Here is a 22,745-nt window from a genome sequence, read left to right as displayed (position 1 = left end):
TGATGCAAGGGGGAACCACACCCAGAAGTGATGCAAGGGGGAACCACACCCATAAGTGATGCAAGGGGGAACCACACCCAGAAGTGATGCAAGGAGAACCACACCCAGAAGTAAAAACATTTAAATGTCTTGGAATGACCTAGTCAAAGCCAAGACCTCAATCCAATTGTGAATCTGTGGTATGACTCAAAGATTGCTGTACACCAGCGGAACCCATCCAACTTGAAAGAGCTGGAGCAGATTTGCCTTGAAGAATGGGCAAAAATCACAGTGGCTAGATGTGCCAAGCTTATAGAGACATACCAAGAGACTTGCAGCTGTAATTGCTGTAAAAGGTGGCTCTACAAAAATATTTTGCATCTTCAAAGTGGTAGGCATGTTGTGTAAATGAAATGATACAACCCCCCCCCCCCCCAAAAAAAAAGTATATTTTAATTCCAGGTTGTAAGGCAACAAAATAGGAAAAATGCCAAGGGCGTGAATACTTTTGCAGGCCACTGTACGCATACGGTGGATGTTCTGCAGTCAGCTAAAAATATCACTGTACGTTGATGTCTAGAAAATTAGGCTCTAAGAAATGTGGACTTGTAACTGCCCCGCAGCTTTTCTCAAGTATGTGGGTATACTGCAGTGACGTCTAAAATGATTTGAATTAAATCAGCACCTTGGGAGTGCTGTCCGTTTCACCACCATAGATAGTAAACAGCCATGTAGCCTACTGTCTGCTGTGCTGCTACGTTGTGTTTGACACCTTTTCCTCAATGTGTTCCGGTACCTCAGAGCCCCCCCGATAACCCTCCCTTACTGTGTTCCAGAACCTCCCAATTTCCAAATGAAGCACTGCTGGCCATCCTGCACAGTGCCAACCATAAACACCCTGGGACCAGTTAGTTACCCAGCTAGAAGGCTGCAGGCCTAATCCCCAACCCTTCCCTCCTGTCAGTGTGTTTGTGTGACCTCTGACCCTTGTAAGAGGAAACAGGAAGTGGCTGAGCGGTATGTTAGAGGAGATAACTGAGGTGCAACCTCGCTGGGTGACTGGCAGGGGGATGTCAGGGATGTTACTCAGGGATACAACACACTTCCCCCCCAGGTGCACTGCGCTAACCGACTACAACCGAGACTCATGAACAGAGGAAATTGTATATAATTAATTGTCAGTTCGTCAAGTTAACCACTCCACTATTTTCAGACGAGCTGCATACGACGAAAAGGTTGACATATGACTTTTTTTTTTTTTTTTTTTTGGAAACAGACAGTCAGATGACTCCCATTTAAAAACCATTGGCTCAATCTGTAATTTTCAGACAAAATCTGTGTTGCAGTACTCAGAGGTCACCTGAAAGCTGGAGACCATAGACATGGTGTTTGATTTGGTTCATTGTTTATTGTCAATGACATCTCCCCCCCCCCCCAAAACAATGTCCTTTCTCGGATTACAGTAAAATCAGTCCTTCATTTAATCTGATGAGCATGAGATATGTAAATGTGCAGTATTCAGATTTAAAGATTAGAAAAAATAAAATAAAATGATCGCAAAGAACTCAAAACAAAATTATAAAGTACTGTGATGAAATAACTTTTTTTTAAAAGCTATATTGAACCGATTAAAAATAGAGATTACATAAAGAAGGTGAGAAGGCATAACATAAACCCTGATGAGAAATCAGGGTGATTTAAAGGTACAGTGTAATTATGGCACCTATCAGTATCTACAGTGACTCTTAAACACAGGAGGAAACATCCACTAAAATTGGACAACGGGCCCCATTTTGTCAAAAGAGCGACAGGCATATGGCTGATACTTAAAAAAAGATGCACTATGCAGAAATCGCTCTGCCATTTCCTGGTTTCTAAAACTCTAGTAGTTTGCCTAATTTCAGTTTGTGTGACAAAACAAGGTAGTATAGTGTAGAGAATCATTGTACCATCTAAACCCCTGTGAAAAATACCTTCCATAACCAAAAATGTTGTTTCAGCTTTTTGAAGCTGGTGTACAAAACACATCTACCACTTTAGACTTGTTTAAGAATGAAATATCTATAACTCACTTGTGTGAATTTGGTCACCCAAAAAGTACATATAGCCACTAAAGCAGAATTTATTACAATATTTCTACTGCACCATTATAATGAGACCACGTTATGATGCCCATGATGCATCATGCTGATAAAGAGGGTCCTGGTGATGAGACATTTACTATAGCAACTGTTCCATTGCAAAACCCTTTGGAAGTAAATGCCTCACAGAGGAATGAAATGAAGTGATATGGAGCGTTTTGGTGATTTAGACTTGGGAAGCTCAGACAGTAGACACTTTGGGCAAACTATTACATCAACTGGCAAATCAAGAGCCAAGGATCAGAGAAACATATCAGGACCAAGGGGAGCATTATGGGATATGGCATCTGACTGTAGTCATTGATACACCAGTCTGATACACCTATTGTTCACACACACACACACACCTGTCCTAACAAGTCAGGTCAACAGGAGGATAATGCAGCAGCTGTATGGGTTGTGGTTTCTGGTTAGTATCATTGACACAGGGGCTAAAGAACGGCAGCACTCTGCCTCTGGGGCCGTTACTGAAGGAGTACAGGAGACTCATGTCATCAGCGTTATAGAAGGACACCTTCCTCTCGTCACAGTCCAGGAACACCCCTATCATCTGGGGAGACCACCCAACCTGCAAGACACAACATGGAGGGGAGAGAGAAACAACCAGATGTTATTAGGTGAAGCAGTACTGGATCAATGTTCAATTAAAGAGTCACTTCAGCTCCAACACTCCAAGGGTCTCACATACACTCTTAGGAAGATAAAAACAGTTCTTGGCTGTCCCCACAGGAAAACCCCTTGAAGAACCCTTTTGGGTTCCAGGTAGAACCCCTTTGGATTCCAAGTAGAACCTTTCATGGAAGGGGTGCTAAATGGAACCCAGTAGGGTTCTAGGTGGAACCCAAAATGGTTCTCCAGTGGGGACAGCCGAAGAGTCTACACTGAGTTTCACTAAACCCTGAAGGGTCAACACTGTACTGCAGAGGATCCCACCTGGAGCCGTGTCCAGGGCTGTGTGCCTGCAGAGTACTGGTCTCCCTCTCTCAGTCGTAGGGTCCAGTAACCACTCTCAGGACTCAGCTTGACCCGGGCCTGACGGTCAACCCTCTCTGACGCCACACCCAGGTCCCACTTGGCCTTGCTGCCCACTCCAACCTAGAGGGAGGGATAGATAGAGGTAAATACCACAATACAATATCCTGTTATAGAATAAACAGAGACTTATGTCCTGTCCAGGAGGTGTCCTGTACATCAAGCTGTCTCAAATCAAATTTTATTAGTCACATATGCAAACAGTGAAATGCTTACTTACAAGCCCTTAAATCAACAATGCTGTTGAAAAAAAAATGTAATTACAGATAGGAATAAGAAATAAAAGTAACAAGTAATTAAAGAGCAGCAGTAAAATAACAATAGCGAGACAATATACAGGTTGGTACCAATACAGAGTCAATGTGCGGGGGCACTGGTTAGTTGAGGTAATATGTACATGTAGGTAGAGTTATTAAAAAACCTACGCATAGATGATAACAGAGAGTAGCAGCAGTGTAAAGGGGGGGGGGGGTGCAAATAGTCTAGGTAGGCATTTTACTAGATCTTCAGGAGTCTTATGGCTTGAAGCTGTTTAGAAACCTCTTGGTCCTAGACTTGGCGCTCCGGTACTGCTTGCCGTGCGGTAGCAGAGCCTGACAATTTTTAGGGCAGAAACAAGAGAACTTGATGTTCAGGACACTAGCCTATCACACAACAGAAACGTTACCGGGGCTGGACCTGAGGGGAGAAGGGTTACATGAAAGTTCAAAGGCTGAGACAGAATTACTTTACAATAAAATAAAAATACTTTAAATGTGCAGTTGTGTCACAACACAATGCCACAGATGTCCACCAGAGCTGTTGGCAGTGAATTTAATGTTCATGCCGAGGAAAATGTCTGTTCGTTATAAAGCCCTTCTGTTGAGAAAAAAAAAACTATATAAAAAAATAAAAAATAAAATAAAAACTTGTTCTGATTTGTATTTATGGATCCACATTAGTTCCTGCCAAGGAAGCAGCAGCTTCTTCTCCTGGGGTTGGCCGGGCCAGGCTCCCCAGTGGCCGGGCCTATGCCCTTCCAGGCCCAGCCATAGATTAGGGCCTAATAAATGTATTTCAATTCACCAATTTTATTATGAACTCAGTAAAATCTTTTAAAATTGTTGCATTTCTATATTATACACAGACACATATTTAACAAAAAGGTACTGAGTAAACGGTCTGAATACTTATGGAAATGTCATGCATTTTTTTATACATTTGCAAACATTTCTAGCCTGTTTTTGCATTGTCATTATGGGGTATTGCGTGTTGATTGAGTGGGGGGACGATTTAATCCATTTTAGAATAAGACTAACATAAAATGTGGGAAAAAAAGGGGTCTAAATACTTTCCAAATGCACTGTATACACACCACCCTACCTCCCAGTAGTGGCGTCCATCTTGGAAGCCCTGAGCCCCCAGCACGTTGACAGACTGTAGGAACCTCTTAGGGTTGGGCTGGTAGGGGACCATACTATCACAGTCTACTGCGATGGTTCTGTCTCTGGATACATAGACACTGGGATGAGCCGTGTCCACATCGAACGTTACCGGGGCTGGACCTGAGGGGAGAAGGGTTACATGAAAGTTCAATGCTTTTCAATTTTATATCAACTTTATGTTTACAGGGATATCAACATTGAGACCCAGGTCTCCCCCCCCCCCAGTGAGCCCTGACGAGAACTACAGAAAAATCCATCCTTAATGCTTTAAAACAACCCTAGGACAGAGCACCTTTTAAAACAAGCGTAGGATCAAGAGGGTGCCGACGGAGACGGTAGCATGGCGACTAGCTCTTAAACTTAGGATTTAGATTTTTGTTTCATGCACCATTTTTCATCTACATGTATATAGTCTTAATTCATTCCTACTTAGATGTGTATATTGGGTATATATGTAACCAACAAAATGTTATTTGGATACAGCAACTTCCTGCTATAAGTGACACTGGAGTTGGTTCCATGTCTGGGGGGGGGCAGAGAAACTAAAAACAGGAACATAAAGGACGAGCCAGTCATGAGATCGTGTCAGATATATGGTATGACTTATATGCTGACTACACAGGCCATGAGTCTGCCATCATACGCATGTGGACTTTGTCCATCCACACCAGACACGATCAAAACAAATATTAAAATTTGTCACACACACACAAAACATTAAATGAACATTTAGCAAGCTTGCTAATTTGTCCTGGGAGATGAACATTTGGGTTGTTATTTTACCTGAAATGAATTTAGGTCCTTTTTATTAGCTTCATCTTTGTACAATTTTGACCCAGAGTCAAAACTGTTAAGACACCTTTCCATATCATCTCCAATACTTTTAATTTGATAGGAGTCCACTTGTAGTAAGTTGTAGAAACATCAAGGATGATCAATGTAAACATGATGCACCTGAGCTCAATATCTAGTCTCATAGCAAAGGGTCTGAATACTTATGTAAATAAGGCGTTTATAAGTTTGCAAAAACGTCACTTTGTCATTATGGGGTATTGTGTCCAGTAGGCCTGGGGGGGGGGGGGGGGGAGAAAGAGGTTAAATGTTTTCTATTGACACATCCAGTAGGCCTGGGGAAGAGGTAAGATATTTTCTTAGGTTGAGGTAGATGAGCTACGCCCCAGTTACTAATTACTAATGCGGGTGAATGCAATAAAGACAAGCAGACATTTGGCACGCATCCTGTAACTAGGCCAGCTGTGGGGCCCGTCTGGCACGCATCCTGTAACTAGGCCAGCCGTGGAAGGGTGGGGTCTTACCAGGTTTGAGAGACTTGAACATCTTCCTCCATGTAATGTACTGTAGTGGTGCCATGTATCTACTGCTGAAGCCATTCAAGTCTAGCTCTGGTCCTGGGTCCACCTCTAATGGAGGCCTGGTGAAGAGAGGAAATATGTTCTCTTTACATTCTGTAAAAATCACTTGGTGAAAACTGCTGATTTTAAAAAGGGCAACAAAATGCATGTGATTGATGGACATTTCTATTAAATGCCTCCCAAATTGCACCCCATTTCCTACGTAGTGCACTACTTTTGACCAGAGCCTATTCTCTTAATTAGTGCACCACTTTTGTATGAGCACCAGTCAAACGGAGGGCACTATAAAGCCATTGTGCTCCTTTAGTCATTTTTTTTTTTTTTACACCTTGTATGAAAACAAACATGTTAGATAGCGAAGAGGTTCAACACTGTTGGCCATGACAGAGGGGGGAGTCCAAGAAACACTCACCGTAGCTGTGGAAGCTGGAGGGGGAGAGAGAGGGAGAGATATTAGCTACTAATTCAAGGCGTTAAAAAAATAAAATAAAGGACCAATTCAGATCCCAATACTCTACTGTAGGGAACACTGCTCTATTGTCTCAAAAAAATATATATACTTTCCCAACTGGAATACAGGGGTTTCCCAACTGGAATACAGGGGTTTCCCAACTGGAATACAGGGGTTTCCCAACTGGAATACAGGGGTTTCCCAACTGGAATACAGGGGTTTCCCAACTGGAATACAGGGGTTTCCCAACTGGAATACAGGGGTTTCTCTGCCATTGAAGTCCTTTCTAAAAGCACACACAGTACTAGTCAAAGGTTTGGACACCTTCTCATTCAAGGGTTTTTCTTTATTTTTACCATTTTCTAGTTTGTCTTCACTATTATTCATGGATTCATGTAGTAACCAACATTTTTTTTTAACCTGTTGGGGATAGGGGGCAGTATTTGCACGGCCAGATAAAAAACGTCCCCGATTTAAACTGGTTACTACTCCTGCCCAGTAACTAGAATATGCATATAATTGTTTGATTTGGATACAAAATACCCTAAAGTTTCTAAAACTGTTTGAATGGTGTCTGTGAGTATAACAGAACTCATATGGCAGGCCAAAACCTGAGAAGATTCCAAAAAGGAAGCGCCCTCTGACCATTTCTTGATCATCTCTATCCAAAACAAAAGATCTCTGCTGTAACGTGACATTTTCTACGGCTCCCATAGGCTCTCAGAAGGCGGCAGTACGTTGAATGATGACTCTCCAGTATCTGGCTGAAAAACAGTAGCGCATTTGGTAAGTGGTCGATCTGAGAACAATGAGACTGGCGCACGCGTGCACGAGAACTTCATGTTTACATTTTCAGGCTGAACGAAAACAGGGTTTCCCGGTCGGAATATTATCGCTTTTATGAAGAAAAAAAATAAAAAATAAATAAAAAAGCATAAAAATTGATTTTAAACAGCGTTTGACATGCTTCGAAGTACGGTAATGGAATAATTTGAATTTTTTTGTCAACCGCGCCGGGCGCGTCACCCTTTACCCTTCGGATAGTGTCTTGAACGCACGAACAAAACGCCGCTATTTGGATATAACTATGGATTATTTGGAACCAAACCAACATTTGTTATTGAAGTAGAAGTCCTGGGAGTGCATTCTGACGAAGAACTGCAAAGGTAATCTAATTTTTCTTATAGTAAATCTGAGTTTGGTGAGTACCAAACTTGGTGGGTGTCAAAATAGCTAGCCTGTGATGGCCGGGCTACCTACTCAGAATATTGCAAAATGTGCTTTCACCGAAAAGCTATTTTAAAAATCGGACATAGCGATTGCATAAAGGAGTTCTGTATCTATAATTCTTAAAATGTTTGTGAACGTTTATCGTGAGTAATTTAGTAAATTCACCGGAAGTGTTCGGTGGGAATGCTAGTCACATGCTAATGTAAAAAGCTGGTTTTTGATATAAATATGAACAAAACATGCATGCATTGTATAACAATGTCCTAGGAGTGTCATCTGATGAAGATCAAAGGTTAGTGCTGCATTTAGCTGTGGTTTTGTTTTTTGTGACATTATATGCTAGCTTGAAAAATGGGTGTCTGATTATTTCTGGCTGGGTACTCTGACATAATCTAATGTTTTGCTTTCGTTGTAAAGCCTTTTTGAAATCGGACAGTGTGGTTAGATTAACGAGAGTCTTGTCTTTAAAATGGTGTAAAATAGTCATATGTTTGAGAAATTGAAGTAATAGCATTTCTAAGGTATTTGAATATCGCACCACGGGATTCCACTGGCTGTTGAGTAGGTGAAACAAAGAGGTTAAACAAAAACGTTTTATATTTGAGATTCTTCAAATAGCCACCCCTTGCCTTGATGACAGCTTTGCACACTTTTGGCATTCTCTCAACCAGCTTCATGAGGTAGTCACCTGGAATGCATTTAAATTAACAGGCGTGCCTTAAAAGCGAATTTGTGGAATTCGTTTCCTTCTTAATACATTTGAACCAATCAGTTGTGTTGTGACATGGTACACAAGAGCCCAATTTGGTAAAAGACCAAGTCCATATTATGGCAAGAACAGCTCAAATAAGCAAAGAGAAACGACAGTTCATTACTTTAACACATTAAGGTCAGTCAATACAGTTCAAGAACTTCAGAAGTTTCTTCAAGTGCAGTCACAAAATCCATCAAGCGCTGTGATGAAACTGGCTCTCATGAGGACCGCCACAGGAAAGGAAGACCCAGAGTTACCTCTGTTGCAGAGAATACATTCATTAGAGAGAGTTACCAGCCTCAAATTGCAGCCCAAATAAATTCTTCAGAGTTCAAGTAACAGACACATCTCAACATCAACTGTTCAGAGGAGACTGCGTGAATCAGGCCTTCATGGTTGAATTGCTGCAAAGAAACCACTACTAAAAAGGACACCAATAAGAAGAGACTTGATTGGGCCAAGAAACACAAGCAATGGACATTAAACCGGTGGAAATCTGTACTGGTCTAATGAGTCCAAATTTGAGATTTTTCGGTTCCAACCGCTGTGTCTTTCTGAGAACCGCCGTGTCTTTGTGAGACGTGGTGTGGGTGAAAGGATGATCTCTGCATGTGTGGTTTCCACCGTGAAGCATGGAGGTGTTATGGTGTGGGGGTGCTTTGCTGGTGACTGTCTGGATTTATTTAGAATTCAAGTCACACTTAACCAGCATGGCTACCACAGCATTCTGCAGCGATACGCCATCCCATCTGGTTTGGGCTTAGTGTGACTATCATTTGTTTTTCAACAGGACAAATGACCCAACACACCTCCAGGCTATGTAAAGGCTATTTTACCAAGAAGGAGAGTGATGGAGTACTGCGTCAGATGACCTGGCCTCCACAATCACACAACAGATGGTTTGGGATTAGTCGGACCGCAGAGTGAAGGAAAAGCAGCCAAAAAGTGCTCAGCATATGTGGGAACTCCTTCAAGACTGTTGGAAAAGCATTCCAGGTGAAGCTGGTTGAGAGAATGCCAAGAACGTGCAAAGCTGTCATCAAGGCAAAGGTTGGCTATTTGAAGAACCTCAAATTTAATTTGTTTAACACTTTTTTGGTTACTACATGTGTTATTTCATAGTTTCACCTTCACTATTATTCTACAATGTAGAAAATAGTAAAAATAAAGAAAAACCCTTGAATGAGTCAGTGTCCTAAAACTTTTGACCGGTAGTGTATATACACAAAAAGTTTGGGGTCACTTAGAAATGTCCTTGTTTTCAATGAAAACATACATGAAATGAGTCGCAAAATGAATAGGAAATATAGTCAAAACTTTGACAAGGTTATAAATAATGATTTTTAATTGAAATAATAATTGTGTCCTTCAAACTTCGCTTTCTCGTCAAAGAATCCTCCATTTGCAGCAATTATAGCCTTGCAGACCTTTGACATTCTAGATGTCAATTTGTTGACGTAATCTGAAAAGATTTCACCCCATGCTTCCTGAAGTTGGATTGGCACTTCTTACGTACCATACGATCAAGCTGCTCCCACAACAGCTCAATAGGTTTGAGTTCCTGTGACTGTGCTGACCACTCCATTAGACAGAATACCAGCTGACTGCTTCTTCCCTAAATATACTGCTCAAAAAAATAAAAAAGGGAACACTTAAACACATCCTAGATCTGAATGAAAAATTCTTATTAAATACTTTTTTCTTTACATAGTTGAATGTGCTGACAAAATCAAAAATAATCAATGGAAATCCAATTTATCAAACCATGGAGGTCTGGATTTGGAGTCACACTCAAAATTAAAGTGGAAAACCACACTACAGGCTGATCCAACTTTGATGTAATGTCCTTAAAACAAGTCAAAATGAGGCTCAGTAGTGTGTGTGGCCTCCACGTGCCTGTATGACCTCCCTACAACGCCTGGGCATGCTCCTGATGAGGTGGCGGATGGTCTCCTGAGGGATCTCCTCCCAGACCTGGACTAAAGGCATCCGCCAACTCCTGGACAGTCTGTGGTGCAACGTGGCGTTGGTGGATGGAGCGAGACATGATGTCCCAGATGTGCTCAATTGGATTCAGGTCTGGGGAACGGGCAGGCCAGTCCATAGCATCAATTCCTTCCTCTTGCAGGAACTGCTGACACACTCCAGCCACATGAGGTCTAGCATTGTCTTGCATTAGGAGGAACCCAACCGCACCAGCATATGGTCTCACAAGGGGTCTGAGGATCTCATCTCGGTACCTAATGGCAGTCAGGCTACCTCTGGCGAGCACATGAAGGGCTGTGCGGCCCCCAAAGAAATGCCACCCCACACCATGACTGACCCACCGCCAAACCGGTCATGCTGGAGGATGTTGCAGGCAGCAGAACGTTCTCCACGGCGTCTCCAGACTCTGTCACGTCTGTCACATGTGCTCAGTGTGAACCTGCTTTCATCTGTGAAGAGCACAGGGCGCCAGTGGCGAATTTGCCAATCTTGGTGTTCTCTGGCAAAGGCCAAACATCCTGCACGGTGTTGGGCTGTAAGCACAACCCCCACCTGTGGACGTCGGGCCCTCATACCACCCTCATGGAGTCTGTTTCTGACCGTTTGAGCAGACACATGCACATTTGTGGCCTGCTGGAGGTCATTTTGCAGGGCTCTGGCAGTGCCTCTCTTGCTCCTCCTTGCACAAAGGCGGAGGTAGCGGTCCTGCTGCTGGGTTGTTGCCCTCTTACGGCCTCCTCCATGTCTCCTGATGTACTGGCCTGTCTCCTGGTAGCGCCTCCATGCTCTGGACACTACGCTGACAGACACAGCAAACCTTCTTGCCACAGCTCGCATTGATGTGCCATCCTGGATGAGCTGCACTACCTGAGCCACTTGTGTGGGTTGTAGACTCCGTCTCATGCTACCACTAGTGTGAAAGCACCGCCAGCATTCAAAAGCGACCAAAACATCAGCCAGGAAGCATAGGAACTGAGAAGTGGTCTGTGGTTACCACCTGCAGAACCACTCCTTTATTGGGGGTGTCTTGATAATTGCCTATAATTTCCACCTGTTGTCTATTCCATTTGCACAACAGCATGTGAAATTTATTGTCAATCAGTATTGCTTCCTAACTGGACAGTTTGATTTCACAGAAGTGTGATTGACTTGGAGTTACATTGTGTTGTTTAAGTGTTCCCTTTATTTTTTTGAGCAGTGTAGTTCTTGCATAGTTTGAAGCTGTGCTTTGGGTCATTTTCCTGTTGTAGGAGGAAGTTGTCTCCAATTAAGCGCTGTCCACAGGGTATGGCATGGCGTTGCAAAATGGAGTGATAGCCTTCCTTCTTCAAGATCCCTTTACCCTGTACAAATCTCCCACTTTACCGCCACCAAAGCACCCCCACACATTGCCTCCACCAAGCTTCACAGATAGCGTCAAGCATCTTCTCATTTTTTCTGCGTCTCACGAATGTTTTGTGATCCGAACACCTCAAAACTTAGATTCGTCTGTCCATAACACTTTATTCCAATCTTCCTCTGTTTGTTCTTTTGCCAATCTTAATAGGTTCTTTAAATTGGCCAGTCTGAGATATGGCTTTTTCATTGCATCTCTGCCTAGAAGGCCAGCATCCCGGAGTCACCTCTTCACTATTGACATTGAGACTCGTGTTTTGTGGGTACTATTTAATGAAGCTGCCAGTTGAGGACTTGTGAGGCGACTGTTTCCCAAACTAGACACTCAAATGTATTTGTCCTCTTGCACAAATGTGCACCGGGGCCTCGCACTCCTTTTTATTCTGGTTAGGGCCAGTTTGAGCTGTTCTGTGAAGGAAGTAGTACACAGTACCAGATCTTCAGTTTCTTGGCAATTTCTCACATGGAATAGCCTTCATTTCTCAGAACAAGAATAGACTGACGAGTTTCAGAAGGAAGTTATGTTTCTGGCCATTTTGAGCCTGTAATCAAATCCACAAATGCTGATGCTCCAGATACTCAACTAGTCTAAAAAAGGCCAGTTTTATTGCTTCTTTAACAATCAGGACAACAGTTTTCAGCTGTGCTAACATAATTGCAAAAGGGTCTTCTAATGATCAATTAGCCTTTTAAAATGATAAACTTGGATTAGCTAACACAACGTGCCACTGGAACACAGGAGTGATGGTTGCTGATAATGAGCCTCTGTATGCCCATGTAGATATTCCATACATTTTTTATTTATTTTTAATTTTTATTTTCCAGCTACAATAGTAATTCACAACATTAACACTGTATTTCTGATCAATGAGGTTATTTTAAATGTACAAAAAAAAAGTGCTTCTCCTTCAAAAACAAGGACGTTTCCTTAGAGGGCGCAAACTATTGAACGGTAGTGTATCTAGTAGATAAATGTAGAAAATAAGTATTATAATGTTTAATAATGATTATAATGTTTAATAACTAACAATCACCTAAATCAAAGTTAGACAGTCTGGAAAAATGTATTCCAAAAACAATGAATTTAGCCATATAGATTGTATTATGTTTGAGCAATCGAGCACAGCATTAGCTATGGCAAAAATCCCCCTAAATTCTGGAAATTAATTTTAAAATCTGCAAACATTTCCTTAATCTATGTTAGAATATGTAGCATAGCAGGACATTTGCTTTAAAACTGTAAGATGATGTCTCAGCTGCATGGCAAAATGTGTAGAATTGCAAAAAATGTCCTTAAGTAGTTTCCTCTATAAACCCTGAATAAGAGCCAAAACAGTCCAACAGTAGTCCCCTCTATAAACCCTGAAGAGTCAAAACAGTCCAACAGTAGTCCCCTCTATTAGCAGACTGGAACGTGGTCGTTAATGCTCAAGTCAAGGAGAGTTTTAGGAAACACTATTCTCCGTTCTCAACCCCACAACATTACCTTTTCTATTAGTCACATACACGCCTACTTGGGATTTCTATAAACCATGAAGAACTCTTCAATACCTCTACTAGTCCAGCCTGGTGCGTGGTGGTAGCAGCCTCATGCAGGAGTCTCATACTGTGATCCAGTTGACTGACAGCCTCTCTGACGACCTCCAGGTGGCGCTGCAGCTGTTCCAGAGCCGCCTCCTGCTCCCTCCGCAGCCGTTCCAACACACACGCCTCCTCCTCCGCAAGGAAAGCCCGCAACGCCTGGAACTCCCCCTGGATCCGCACCTGCAGCTCAGAGCCAATTCTCTACAGACAGAGGGGAGAGATGGGGGGGGGGGAGGATGGACGTCAACCTGGATATGTTGACAGCATAAATAAAATCAACTCCTAAATTTAAAAAAATCCTTCTGGGGAAAATAAAGTTGACTGAATGAAGATGAATCCATAGCCGTGTGAGATGAACTGACCTGAGTGGGACGCTCATGAAATCAGGAAACACAAGAACAACCAAACCCCCATCTTACACACCAACAACCATCCAAAACAAAGGAACATAAATAACTTCTAACTACAGTCCTCCCCTTCAACACACTACAGGTTTGACAGTAACTTGTTTTTAGCCACCTGTCACCCCTGGGCCGATATACAAAAAAAATATATACTACCTTTCAAAAGTTTGGGGTCACTTAGAAATGTCCTTGTTTTTTTAAAGGAAAAACAAGGTGCTTTATGTCCATTACAATAAACTGAAATTGATCAGAAATACAGTGTAGACATTGTTAATGTTGTAAATGACTATTGTAGCTGGAAACAGCTGATTTAAAAAAAATGGAATATCTACAGAGGCCCATTATCAGCAACTATCACTCCTGTGTTCCAATGGCACGTTGTGTTAGCTAATCCATGTTTATCATTTCTAAAGGCTAATTGATCATTAGAAAACCCTTTTGTAATTATGTTAGCAAAGCTGAAAATTGTTGTCCTGATTAAAGAAGCAATAAAACTGGCCTTCTTTAGACTAGTTGAGTATCTGGAGCGTCAGCCTTTGTGGGTTCGATTACAGGCTCAAAATGGCCAGAAACAAATAACTTTCTTCTGAAACTCGTCAGTCTATTCTTGTTATGAGAAATGAAGGCTATTCCATGCGAGAAATTGCCATTGATCTCATACAATGCTGTGTACTACTCCCTTCACAGAACAGCACAAACTGGCTGTAACTAGAATAGAAAGAGTGGGAGGCCCCGGTGCAAAACTGAGCAAGAGGACAAGTACATTTGAGTGTCTAGTTTGAGACAGACGCCTCACAAATCCTAAACTGGCAGCTTCATTAAATAGTACCCACAAAACACCAGTCTCAACGTCAGAAGTTTGGGGTCACTTATCGACTCCAGGATTCTGGCCTTCAAGGAAGAGTTGAAAATAAAAAGCCATAACTCAGACTGGCCAATAAAAATAAAAGATTAAGATGGGCAAAAGAACAGACACTGGCCAGAGGAACTCCCGGCATCCCGGAGTCGCCTCTTCACTGTTGAGGTTGAGACTGGTGTTTCGCAGGTACTATTTAATCAAGCTGCCAGTTGAGGACTTGTTTCTCAAACTAGACACTAATGATTTTTTTGTTGTTGATTTTTTTTTACTTAAATCTAATTTTCTTGTCCAACTATTTGTTTTAACTTGTGTCGGACAAGAGGACAGACTTAAATGTTGATGATGTCCTACGATACCTTTATAGACTCCATGCGTTCCTCGTCTCTGCATATAACACACAGTGGTCTTTACCTTGATGCACTCCATCTTGTCCTCGTCTCGGTTTAGAACAGTGATGAAATCCTCTCGTCTCTGTCTGTGGGCCTCCAACAAATCCTTCTGTCGTTTCTGACAGCGAAACATAAAAAGAATGTGGTCAAAATGTTACACTACGTCAAAAGAAACATGTTAATGAGGAAAGTGTTTACCGGGTTCCAGTGTTACAGTGAGGGAAAAAAGTATTTGATCCCCTGCTGATTTTGTACGTTTGCCCACTGACAAAGAAATGATCAGTCTATAATTTTAATGGTAGGTTTATTTCAACAGTGAGACAGAACAAAAAAATCCAGAAAAACACATGTCAAAAATGTTATAAATTGATTTGCATTTTAATGAGGGAAATAAGTATTTGACCCCCTCTCAATCAGAAAGATTTCTGGCTCCCAGGTGTCTTTTATACAGGTAACGAGCTGAGATTAGGAGCACACTGTTAAAGGGAGTGCTCCTAATCTCAGCTTGTTACCTGTATAAAAGACACCTGGGAGCCAGAATCAATCAGATTCCAAACTCTCCACCATGGCCAAGACCAAAGAGCTCTCCAAGGATGTCAGGGACAAGATTGTAGACCTACACAAGGCTGGAATGGGCTACAAGACCATCGCCAAGCAGCTTGGTGAGAAGGTGACAACAGTTGGTGCGATTATTCGCAAATGGAATTAACACAAAAGAACTGTCAATCTCCCTCGGAGATCAGCAGGGGATCAAATACTTTTTCCCCCTCACTGTAGAACAATTGATAGCAGGGATGGGCAACTTTGATGGGGGACAGGAACCATAAAAAATCTGAACTCATCACGAGGGGCCGCAGCGTACCCACATCCATACCCACACATGCAGTCACAGCCAGCCCAGGCCTTTTGGGGCCTCTCTCCTTGCGAGGAAAACATCCGTCTCATTCCCTCTCCTGGAACAACTAATCTATAGCTGCAGCATCCACATTGTTTGGTGAAGTAATTTAATGGTCAAGCTAAAAAGTAAAAAAGAATCTATTTCAAAAGGTAAAAATAAATATATTATAACAGTTACTTTTGGGGGGGGTCGTCAAATCGGTTCAAAAATAATGATTCTGTTCCGGATGCAACTATTGGAAAATAACATTGGTTAATTGAATTATTGTGGCTGACATAACAAGAGAAAACCACAGGCCTGCAGGGATACAAGTTGCCCATCCCTGATATCAGGGAATATAAAAGGAAAGGGACCTTTGGTTTGAGACCATGTGTTCCAAATGGCACCCTATTCCCTATATAATCCCTACGGCCCCCGGTCAAAAGAAGTGCACTATAAAGGGTATAGGGTCATTTGGGATGAACCCCTAGAGTGAATTATTGTCAGATTACACTGTGCTGCTTGGTGGAAGAACATGCCTTCATTACCTCAGCACCCAGACAGCGAGAGAGACAGGGAGGTGGTTACAGTTACACTGTATATAGACATATGAAATGTCTTTATTATTTTGGAACTTGTGAGTGTAATGTATACTGTTTAAATGTATTATCTACTTCAATTGCTTTGGCAATGTTAACATACGATTCCCATGCCAATAAAGCCCTCTTAATTGAATTGAGAGACGGAGGGGGGGGAGCGAGATGAGGAAAGAGTAAGAGAGACACGAGAAGACATTTTCCCCCACTTCCTTAACTCAAAGGTCACTTTCCATTCATGTTGACATATGATGACTTGAAGTTTCTATTCATTAAAGTTTCAAACAGAATCCCTGAATCATCCTCACGCATGTTAACGCACATGGATGAACCAAATGTTTAGTGAAAGTCAAGGAAGGCTTGAAGTTAGACAATATAATACAAACTCCCAGTCATTTTTATTGGATAAACCGACAACGTTTCAGCATCACTCTGCCTTCAGGGGTCTGAAGAAGGCACAGTGATGCCAAAATGTCTGTTTACCCAATAAATTACTGGAAGCTTGCGTGCGCATATATATAGTCTGACTATGTATTTTTATAGGCTACAGTTTACTAGCCATTAATCTGCACCTCCACCTACTTTCTTTTTTAGGTGTGCACCAACCATTGCTTTTCATTTGTTCGGTAATATATGAAAACATCACACTCCATACTACAAAATTCACAACAGGTGCACAAAGCAAAAGACAACTCTGAAATTAACTAACCTCTATATTCTCAACTCACTCTTAAAATATCTAACTCACCTGTATATTCTTGACATAGCAGTCCGAGGTGGAGGCCCTAACCTTCTCCACCATGGCAGTCACCAGATAGTTGGTCTGGAAGTGTTTGGTGGTGAACTCCTTCCTACACTGGGGACAGGAAACCGGTGTCTGGGTACCCCTCCAGTAGGTACTGATACAGTGCTTACAGAAGTGGTGCATACACCCCAGCATCACCGGCTCAGTAAAGAGGTCACAGCAGATAGCGCAGGTCAAGTCTTCTCTGAGACTGGACTGGCTCTTACTGTTGGGAGCCGCCGCAGACATGGGGCACCCTTCTTTTAGAAACGGGTTAGAGGCAGACCACAGGGCTGGTAGCTAAGAGACTGGAGGGTGAGAGAAAGTGAGAGAGTCCTGTGTCAGAGTTTTTTTTGTGCGTTTCTAACACACACAGTATTCATATCAGTACAGTAACTAGCTACACTGCTTCTCAGTGACATTAACTGACAGTAGGCTAATAGTTTAGCCTTTTAGCTTTCTAAACTATCACCATCTATAATGGAATTTATCAAAACACAAAATGATGTTTTCAGCCAGGCTAAAGTAACAGCCTTCAGAGACTGCACCCAGCAAGCAAATAACATTAGGTCTATTACATAGCTAACCATTAGGCTGGGGGATGTTCACTAAAGAAAACATGCCTTTCCAGCTCATTAGTAGGCTGGACAATAAAATGAATCGAAAATTCAGCCAAGGCTGAAAAATTTGTCCAACGAACGTTGTCTAAGCCGAGCCCATAGCCGATGAATGGACCGTTCGCCTGTTTAGACGCTTACAGTTCCATTTCACCTAAATGGCACCAAGAAAAATGGTTTAGCCCCTTCCTTATTTTACCACAACAATCTGTTCTTAGGACGAAACTGAAAAATTACTTGTGTAGAAAGTAAAACACCTCGATGGTGCCAAGTGTGCTTGTGTCTGCATAACGAGGAAGTGACTGGGGGGGGGGGGGGGATTGACTATTTCTGGTCTAAGGGATCGACCACAGCAGAGTACGTTGCCCAACCTTATGTAATTAGAAAGAGGAGAGTATCCTGACAAAAAATGCTGTACGACCTGAAAAAAAAAAAAAAAGTACACATTGCGAGATTTTGCGAAAGACAAGCATGCCACTCCATAGGAAAACAATGGGGGGGTAGCTCAACGTTCAAAGGGCAAAAGGTATTTCGCCATCTCGCCATCACGGTTGACAACTCCCTTGTGTCCTCCTCCCAGAGTGCTAAGAACCTTGGCGTGATCCTGGACAACACCCTGTCGTTCTCCACTAACATCAAGGCGGTGACCCGATCCTGTAGGTTCATGCTCTACAACATTCGCAGAGTACGACCCTGCCTCACACAGGAAGCGGCGCAGGTCCTAATCCAGGCACTTGTCATCTCCCGTCTGGATTACTGCAACTCGCTGTTGGCTGGGCTCCCTGCCTGTGCCATTAAACCCCTACAACTCATCCAGAACGCCGCAGCCCGTCTGGTGTTCAACCTTCCCAAGTTCTCTCACGTCACCCTCCACTGGCTTCCAGTTGAAGCTCGCATCCGCTACAAGACCATGGTGATTGCCTACGGAGCTGTGAAGGGAACGGCACCTGCGTACCTTCAGGCTCTGATCAGGCCCTACACCCAAGCAAGGGCACTGCGTTCATCCACCTCTGGCCTGCTGGCCCCCCTACCTCTGAGGAAGCACAGATCCCGCTCAGCCCAGTCAAAACTGTTCGCTGCTCTGGCACCCCAATGGTGGAACAAGCTCTCTCACGACGCCAGGACAGCGGAGTCAATCACCACCTTCCGGAGACACCTGAAACCCCACCTCTTTAAGGAATACCTAGGATAGGATAAAGTAATCCTTCTAACCCCCCCACCACCACCACCACCTTAAAAGATTTAGATGCACTATTGTAAAGTGGTTGTTCCACTGGATATCATAAGGTGAATGCACCAATTTGTAAGTCGCTCTGGATAAGAGCGTCTGCTAAATGACTTAAATGTAAATGTAATGTAAAAAATGTATTTCGGGGCTAGCCTTTTGGTGACAATGGAGTACGCTGCCCTGCCTTACATAATTAGAAAGATAAGATCATCATGTCCAATTAAAACAAAAACTAAATGTACACATTGCGAGATATTTGGCAAAATAGACAGATATACCTATATTTCCCCTATAGTAAAACAATGGGACGACATCAGAGTAACATGAGTGATGTTGTTTACATCTTAACGAGCAGTAACGTGGACAGGTCTCATTGCCCACAGTAGCAAAGCAGGCATGGTGCCGTAAAACAACACATTTACATTTTAGTCATTTAGCAGACGCTCTTATCCAGAGCGACTTACAGTAGTGAATGCATAAATAATTTTCTTTTTCTCCGTACTGGTCCCCCGTGGGAATCGAACCCACAACCCTGGCGTTGCAAACACCATGCTCTACCAACTGAGCCACACGGGACAATAAACTGGGAATAGACGGTTCTGCAGGCGAGTTGGTACCACGGTGCTCAATATAACTAACAGGAGGTGGCAGGGTGAAAAATGGCCCAAAAATAAAGGCCTGTTTTTTGTTTCGTGATTACATCAAAACTACGGCATGGAGCTGGGACATATGGTAATATTATGAAGAGAAGAAAATAAATATATATTGTTAAAATGTTCATGTGTCCAGTCTATCATCAGCAGCTTCTAAATCACAAGTCATTTTTAGTTGTTTTCGTAATAACACGTTAGCTGGTCCCAGTTCTCTGCACTCGAAAGTAAACTGGATATTGGCATAGTCAGCTGACAAGAACAGCTAGCTAACGTTAGCTAGCTAGCTATGGTAAATAGCAAAGACAGAAATTATATAAAGTAATTTTTTACGAAAATGAACTTGTCAGTTTGTTATTACACCAACCGCGTGAAATTGACAATGTTTAACTACTTTGTGATGCCTTTAAATTGAATTTTTTTTTACTAAAATAAATCATTTTGTACTTCTCTCATTGAATTCTCAAACCCAGGCCTGGTCGGTTTGGTCTCTTTCGTAAGTTTCCCCTGGAGTTTTCCCTGAAGTTTTCCAATGTTGCGCCTCTGGTTTAGAAACCTTTGCGGTTATAGTTAGCTGGCAAGCTAGCCAGCATACTCTAGTTAGCTAATGCACGCTATCGAGCTACATGTTAAAAAACAACAACAGTCACACACTAGCAAGCTACTATTTAATATACAAACTACAACTTGTGTATAAAAGGAGTCGAAGGAATGTGACCTACTGTCTCTGCAAGCCGAGTTCGAGAGCTTTCAACGAGCTTTTCGCCAGCTGTTAGCTGCACTCCCCGCCTCGCCTGTGAAGTCCAGACACAGAGTCAGGGTTGCCAGGTCAACAGTCAATTTGTAGCCAATTATTGACTACTCAAAACCCGCCCACACAAGACTTGAAAACTATTTCCAAGTGAACTTATTTAATGCGCATTAAAAGTCTGTTTCTGTGCGTTGTCGCCGTTATTTCTTTGATGCGCGTTAATGTTTTATGGATGAAAAGGGAAAAAAAGTTTGGAAATAGGTATCTCTGTTATGACAATTTACACAGCCTACCTTCAACAAGTAAAAAGTATCCTCTGAGTCAGGTGACTCATCTGCCTGCAGCAGTGCTCAGTCTCAACACACACTCCTGCCTTTACTTATTCACTGATAATCAGCAGGTCACAGTGAAATATATATATATTTTTAAAGAAAAATGTCGTGGCGGGCCGCTGTGTAATTTAGAAGTAGGCCAAAAACCCGAAAAACATTTTCACCCGCGACATCGTTTTCTAAGTAGCTCAATGTAACGGTAACTTGCAAAGATGGCGAGCCTGACCAGGGGACAAGATGTACTGTGTACGCCCCAATAGTATAAAGGCTTCCGTGATTGGTTTTTATTTAACATGACTAGGCAAGTCAGTTAAGAACAAATCTTATCTACAATGAAGGCCCCACACCAGCCAACTGGTGTGAGTCCCTATTGGACTCCCAATCACAGCCGGTTGTGATACAGCCTGGATTCAAACCAGGGTGTCTGTATTAACACCTCGTAGACCGCTGCGCCACTCAGGTTCATCTGGCTCGGTCAGTAAACAGTGGGGCGCGAATGATCCAGGTGTGTCATTTCACTACTCATGGCTGGATTTTGTTATACATTTGGACCTCTGCTGTGGCTAGTTTGAAAGGAGGGTCCATTCGAGCAGTGTTTGTTTCAACATCGACTTTTTTATTTATTTTATTTTTTATTTCTTCTTTATTTAACCAGGTAGGCCAGTTGAGAACAAGTTCTCATTTACAACTGCGACCTAGCCAAGATAAAGCAGAGCAGTGTGACACAAACAACAGAGTTACACATGGGATAAACAAAACGTACAGTCAATAACACAATAGAAAAGTCTATATACAGTGTGTGCAAATGTAGTACGATTAGGGAGGTAAGGCAATAAATAGGCCGTAGTGGCGAAATAATTACAATTTAGCAATTAAACACTGGAGTGATAGATGTGCAGAGTAGAGATACTGGGGATACTGGGGTGCAAAGGAGCAAAAAATAAAAAATAACGGTATGGGGATGAGGTAGTTGGATGGGCTATTTACAGATGGGCTATGTACAGGTGCAATGATTGGTAAGCTGCTCTGACAGCTGATGCTTAAAGTTAGTGAGGGAGATATAAGTCTCCAGCTTCAGTGATTTTTGCAATTCGTTCCAGTCATTGGCAGCAGAGAACTGGAAGGAAAGGCGGCGAAAGGAGGAGTTGGCTTTGGGGGTGACCAGTGAAATATAAATGCTGGAGCGCGTGCTATGGTGACCAGTGGGCTGAGATAAGGCGGGGCTTTGCCTAGCAAAGACTTATAGATGACCTGGAGCCAGTGGGTTTGGCAACGAATATGAAGCGAGTGCCAGCCAACGAGAGCATACAGGTTGCAGTGGTGGGTAGTATATGGGGCTTTGGTGACAAAACGGATGGTACTGTGATAGACTACATCCAATTTGTAGGTGGAAAGCATGGCCAGCGATAGGAAAATGCTTATTGAAATTCTCGATTATCGTAGATTTATCAGTGGTGACAGTGTTTCCTATCCTCAGTGCAGTAAGCAGCTGGGAGGAGGTGCTCTTATTCTCCATGGACTTTACAGTGTCCCAGAACTTTTTGAAGTTTGTGATACAGGATGCAAATTTCTGTTTGAAAAAGCTAGTCTTTGGTTTCCTAACTGCCTGTGTATCTTGTTTCCTAACTTCCCTGAAAAGTTGCATATCGTGGGGGCTATTTTATGCTAATGCAGTACACCACAGGATGTTTTTGTGCTGGTAAAGGGCAGTCAGGTCTGGAGTGAACCAAGGGCTATATCTGTTCTTAGTTCTACATTTTTTGAATGGGGCATGCTTATTTAAGATGGTGAGAAAAGCACTTTTAAAGAATAACCAGGCATCCTCTACTGACGGAATGAGGTCAATATCCTTCCAGGATACCCGGGCCAGGTCGATTAGAAAGGCCTGCTCGCTGAAGTGTTTAGGGAT

General features: G+C 42.6%; 1 protein-coding gene across 4 annotated transcripts; it reads right to left on the bottom strand.

Moving 5' to 3' along the window:
• Positions 1 to 1,367: 1,367 nt before the first annotated feature.
• trim105 (tripartite motif containing 105) lies at positions 1,368 to 21,021 on the bottom strand. Of its 4 annotated transcripts, XM_014182563.2 has the most exons (10): positions 20,798 to 21,013; positions 20,476 to 20,547; positions 17,223 to 17,566; positions 15,024 to 15,119; positions 13,317 to 13,550; positions 6,362 to 6,375; positions 5,893 to 6,008; positions 4,515 to 4,696; positions 3,054 to 3,215; positions 1,368 to 2,688 (listed from the first exon to the last, which is right to left on the bottom strand). In XM_014182563.2, exons 3-10 carry the CDS (start codon positions 17,505 to 17,507, stop codon positions 2,473 to 2,475), a joined length of 1,305 nt encoding a protein of 434 aa, XP_014038038.1. In that variant the 5' UTR covers positions 17,508 to 17,566; positions 20,476 to 20,547; positions 20,798 to 21,013; the 3' UTR covers positions 1,368 to 2,472. The 4 variants fall into 4 exon arrangements, with proteins under 4 accessions (XP_014038038.1, XP_014038040.1, XP_045580222.1 ...); XM_014182565.2 differs by lacking the exon at positions 20,476 to 20,547 and having other exon boundaries at positions 20,798 to 21,021; XM_045724266.1 differs by lacking the exon at positions 20,798 to 21,013 and having other exon boundaries at positions 20,201 to 20,489.
• Between the last annotated feature and the right edge of the window lie 1,724 nt (positions 21,022 to 22,745).

This window comes from Salmo salar, chromosome ssa09, assembly GCF_905237065.1.
Source record: "Salmo salar chromosome ssa09, Ssal_v3.1, whole genome shotgun sequence".
Taxonomy (NCBI): Eukaryota; Metazoa; Chordata; class Actinopteri; order Salmoniformes; family Salmonidae; genus Salmo; species Salmo salar.
The sequence above is the reverse complement of the archived record's forward strand: the minus strand, read 5'-3'. Positions and strand labels throughout refer to the sequence as shown.